General features: G+C 35.2%; 2 protein-coding genes across 2 annotated transcripts; both read left to right on the top strand.

Annotated features, from left to right (window-relative positions):
- Positions 1-3,472: 3,472 nt before the first annotated feature.
- LOC139859170 (uncharacterized) lies at positions 3,473-3,932 on the top strand. Its single transcript, XM_071847967.1, has 2 exons — positions 3,473-3,870; positions 3,926-3,932. The coding sequence occupies exons 1-2, from the start codon at positions 3,473-3,475 to the stop codon at positions 3,930-3,932; spliced, it is 405 nt and encodes a 134-aa protein (XP_071704068.1).
- A 5-nt stretch (positions 3,933-3,937) lies between these two features.
- LOC139856943 (uncharacterized) lies at positions 3,938-4,653 on the top strand. Its single transcript, XM_071845656.1, has 2 exons — positions 3,938-4,346; positions 4,436-4,653. The coding sequence occupies exons 1-2, from the start codon at positions 3,941-3,943 to the stop codon at positions 4,441-4,443; spliced, it is 414 nt and encodes a 137-aa protein (XP_071701757.1). The 5' UTR covers positions 3,938-3,940; the 3' UTR covers positions 4,444-4,653.
- Positions 4,654-5,512: the final 859 nt, after the last annotated feature.

The raw sequence follows: 5,512 nt of genomic DNA, 5'->3' as shown, positions 1-5,512 counted from the left end.
TCTTAAAATGGCTCATACACAATTGATGCTGAACAAAACAAAAAACTAACAAAACAGTTTTCATTCAAGCATTTCATGTCATAATAGTTATGCTTGAAATAAATACTCATAACAAATGATGGAAGCGTAAGTGAACTCATTGTTAAAGGTAATGTAACATACCATTGATTGTCTATGTACATCTTGAGCCTTTTTGAAGTAGACATTTCATCAAGCATGCAATGTGCATCATGTTGACGTTATAAAGGAAAATATCCTACAGTTGCAATGGTTAGCTTTGAATAAAAATATAGCTTTTGAATAAAATGGTTAGCTTTAAATAAAAGCAAGCAGTTGCAATGTTCAAAACAGCTATATTACAAAACTATAAGCAACAATATCACTATGCATACATAGAAAAACTGGTCAACTAAATTACAAATTTGATACTTGTTCAACCATATCACTCTGCCAACTATCACAACTTGATTCTTAATAATCAACGAAAATATATAAATTTCACATACCTCGTGCCAACAGCTTAGTGAATCCCCACCTCTGCTATCTAATGAAATAGATTTACCAAACCTCATACCAACCCTTACTAACCCACCCATTTTCCCACCTCTGCTATCTAATGAAATAGATTTACCTTGATCGATTCATGAAGTTTCCCCATCAAGACTTATGAACTGTGCAACATGTGATCCAAATCATCCAATAGAGGCTTAGTCAACAGTTATCAAGAACGATTGAATTTCACATAATTGTCTCACAATTTTTATATCAAGGGGGAATGCTACAAGGGAAAGAGGTGAAATTCTTACAAAATCTACTTTTGATCCATACAACTTTAAAATTTATATATTTTAAGATTCAAATCATTATTTAATGAATATAGAATGTTTGCAGGCAAAGTTGACCCAGACTAATTCGACCCATTTAAAGGTGACCTGTGTCAACCCGGATCCCATATACCCAACTGACCCATCTTTCCATCTGTAAAAACTCAGGCAGTTTGTTTGCAAATAGGATGAAGATAAATAACCTATCTGGTAACTTTTCCTGAAATAACCACCATGATATCCTTGTATACCTGTGCTTCCATGATCAAAACCTCAGTAGACCAGTCACTATAAGTTTGTCTACGACGATTCAGTTGCGGGCCTGAGTCATAAGGACCCGTTTCATATAAGAGGGTAAATAAGTAAAGTCTCGATTGAAGTCTATGTGTATAAGTCACTGATACATAAGCATTAAACGGATCTTCATCCCTTACTTTAATCTTAAAATGTAAGTATATTTATGCTTTGAACCAACAATGAGAAATGTGTATTAATCCAATATCCAGAAGATAAAAATATCTTAGCAGCTTCTCTAAACTGTAGGATTAATGCGCAAGGTACAACACATAAATATATGGCTGAATTCATTTGAGCCTTCGGGGTCACACACATATACACCTAGACGTCAATTAATAATATATATGTCACATATATTATTCAAGTAATAAATAAAGTTAATTAATTAATTAGTTAATTAATTAATTAAACGTTGTGTTTCGTTCATGCCAAGTAAAAGTTATGCAATATGGAAACAATATTAGATAATAATATATTTGATAGGATTTTGAAATGACCTTGAATATTTTGGTTTAACCGACATTGAAATCTTGCTATATAAATATTATTATCTCGTTGTGGTTTAGATATGTACGCACAAAACTAACACCCCACAAGTCCTTTTTGTTTTTTCGACGAAAAATTCCCATACACCAAAATATTGTTTACGACAAACTTACAGTCCCACGAAACTTTTTCGTTTAGTTTTCTGGACCGATAAAAAAAATTCTTATTTTGGTTATTGAATATTAATCAAGGGTTGATTAATTAATTACTTGACGGGACTAGCACATCCGTTTGACGTTGTTCGAAGTGTAGTGTGGACTACCCTAGCGGCAATTATACCTTTGATTGTTAGTTTCTCTTCCTTCAATCCGGTTCTTCAAGAAAGGTATAATCTTTAAACACTCTTGTTATTTTTATTTATTTAACCGTATAAATCATATGGATCCGTTTTTGGTGATTTATTTAATTCAATATAATTAATACGCTTCCGCTTAAAGTTATTGTTATTATATGTATGTACATGATAATAATTAAATGATGAGAAAATTGTTTTCTTAAAACCCTAAATCACCAACAGTGGTATCAAGAGCCTCTTATGTTTTTTTATACGGTTAGTAATATTTATGCGTGGTTGTTATTGATTAAATGGCTTGTGTATATATTTGTATGTTTTTTTTTATCCATGGCCAAGACATGCATCTTGTGCCATGGAGCAAGCCATAATTATTGTCATGATCATGTTATTATTATGATGATTTAATTGTGCATAGCCGATGAAAACCTAGACCGTGTGTAAGTGTTGTGATCTTGTATGTTTGTGGTTGTTTGGATGCCATTGTTTTTATGGCTATTTATTGATGTAATTTAATCTTTTATTTTGGGAGGCCGTTTTGAGTCAATTATGTAATTTACAATTCTAGTTTAGATGTATTTTATTTTATAATTAAATGTAACCTCCATGATGGAATAAAAGACTTGAAGTGAACGGAACTTGGCCAGCAAGACACACTTGCAGTAAAGTCGTTGGACAAAAGATGTAAGAGATGCGGTAAAAGAGCACATTTGGTCATCATGAGATCTTGACGCAAGTGGGAGCTTCTAGGGTTTACTTTTGTGATTGTCCCTTTAGTTGACCGCTTGGTTCTCATAATGGCTCGTGAGACCAAGCATAGGATTTTCATCGATTGAGGCTATGCACATACTTATTATGTTTTATTTTGTTTGGTTGCATTTTATATATTATGTGATTGTGTATAATTTGCCATGTGACAACTAAAATCAAAACATAATTAAAATCAAGTTAAACCGTTTTTAACTTGTGAGGCGAATATTGTATGCATGTAATATTCGTAACACAATTTTTTAAAGATTATTAAAATTGTATAATATACCCGGCGAAATTTAAGTCGTGCCGTCCAATTCGGTTGAAACACTTGTCGTTATTTTTTTGACTATGCGTGAGACCTAGTTGAATTATAACTCAAGGTGATCATTATCTATGCGTGAGACCTAGATTAATTTTTACACGCTTCACAATTGGATGACTTAATCAAGTTGAGAGGTGAGACCGCAACCCGAGGCAATGATGTGACTAAACATGCCAGCATGACACTAGTGTTAGACACTAAATGTCGTGAGTCCCATAAAGATCTAAGAGTTGCACTTGTAATGCAATTGGTGCCCGCCGCCTACCGATTGAATCCACCATTGCTAGCAGATCAACTGATGTGATGGTGGAAGCACAATATGAATCTTAGCCTTTTACGTAAATTAAAAGTTTTATAAGTTTTTTTTAAAAACATGGGTAGTTAATTTATAAAAGGATAATTATTAAAGATACTAAAAGAACCTTGTTTATTTTGTAGATGACATCAAACGCAATTCAATCCGTAAACAACATGACCATAAGGTCAATCCTTGAGAAGGAAAAATTGAATGGTAACAACTTCATTGACTGGTATCGAAACCTTCAGATTGTCTTAAAGTCTGAAAGGAAGTTGCACCATCTGGAAAATCCTTTACCTGAAGCCCCACCTGAAACTGCTAATGCTACTGTTCGTAATGCTTATACTAAGCAGTATAACGAACAACTTGAAGTGGCATGTCTTATGCTTGCTAGCATGACCTCTGAGCTCCAAAGGAACTTAATGGACTACAATGCATATGACATGATCGAGGAACTCAAGACGATGTTCCAACAGCAGGCAGAACAGGAATTGTTTGAAACTGTGAAAGCGTTTCACGCTTGCAAACATGAGTTGGGGCAATCGGTTAGCCAATATGTCTTAAAGATGAAAGGCTATCTGGATCAATTGGAGCGCCTAGGTTATGCTATGCCACCAGTTCTTGGAGTGCACTTGATACTTACTTCACTATCCAAGGACTATGATGGATTTGTAATGAATTACAATATGCATAGCATGGGAAAAACCATTCCTGAGCTACATGCAATGCTTAAGCAAGCTGAAAAGGGGCTACCAAAGAAGACTCCTGCAGTCTTAACCATAAAGGAAGGTAAAATCCAGAAAAGAAAGCCGCAAGCTGGAAGTGGAAAGGCAAAAGGAAAGAGTAAGAAAGCTTACACACCTAAGAAGAAAATTCCACCACCAGCAAAGAAAGAGCATCCCGCAAAGGACATGGCTTGTCACCATTGCGGCCAGATTGGTCATTGGAGACGAAACTGTGTGCTTTACTTGGAAGAGTTGAAGAAGGGAAAGGCTGGTTCGACCAGCACTTCAGGTATCTTCGTTATAGAACTCTATAATTTTCCTAATAAAACTTGGGTGTATGACACTGGTTGTGGTACTCATATTTGTAATGATATGCAGGGACTTAGGAAAATTCGGAAGCTGAATAAGGGGGCTTTGGATCTGTACGTTGGCAATGGCGATCGTGCAGCTGTCGAAGCTATAGGAAGCTATGAGCTCATCCTCCCAAGTGGACTTATTCTTATTTTAGATAATTGTCACTATGCACCTTCTATTACTAGAGGTGTTATTTCAGTTTCTCGTTTGAAAGATAATGGTTTTAATCATGTATTCACAGATTATGGTATTTCAGTTTCTAAAGATAATATTTTTTATTTTAATGCTATTCCTAGAGATGGTATTTTTGAAATTGACATGCATAATATTGTTCCAAACGAAAGTTCTATATTTAACTGTAGCTCTAAGAAATTCAAGCATGATTTGAATTCCACATATCTATGGCATTGTCGTCTTGGTCATATAAACAAGAAACACATAACAAAGCTGCAACACGATGGGCTTCTTGAGTCAACCGGTAATGAGTCGTTTGACATATGTGAATCTTGTTTATCTGGAAAAATGACAAAGAAACCCTTTACCCACCAGGTTGAAAGGGCAAGTGATCTACTTGGACTCATTCATACTGATGTATGTGGCCCATTTAGAATAATGTCTAGAGATGGAGCTACCTACTTCGTTACTTTTACTGATGATTTCAGTAGATATGGTTATGTTTACTTGATTAAACATAAACATGAAGTATTTGAAACTTTCAAAGCGTTTCAAAATGAAGTAGAAAATCAACTCGAAAAGACCATTAAGGTTCTACGGTCCGACCGTGGAGGCGAATATATGAGTCAAGAGTTTTTAGATCATCTGAGAGATCGTGGGATTGTCTCACAGTTTACTCCTCCTTACACACCTCAGCATAATGGGGTGTCAGAAAGGAGAAATCGAACTTTACTTGACATGGTTCGATCAATGATGAGTCTAACAACTCTACCAGCATCCTTTTGGGGATATGCTCTAGAGTCTGCTGCACGCATTCTCAACATGGTTCCAACCAAGAAGGTAAACAAGACACCATATGAAATATGGTATGGAAAAGTCCCAAATCAATCTTACTTGAAAGTCTAGGGTTGTGAGGCTCACGTGAAG

This window comes from Rutidosis leptorrhynchoides, chromosome 7, assembly GCF_046630445.1.
Source record: "Rutidosis leptorrhynchoides isolate AG116_Rl617_1_P2 chromosome 7, CSIRO_AGI_Rlap_v1, whole genome shotgun sequence".
Lineage (NCBI taxonomy): Eukaryota > Viridiplantae > Streptophyta > Magnoliopsida > Asterales > Asteraceae > Rutidosis > Rutidosis leptorrhynchoides.
This window is presented reverse-complemented; position numbering and strand designations above follow the sequence as displayed.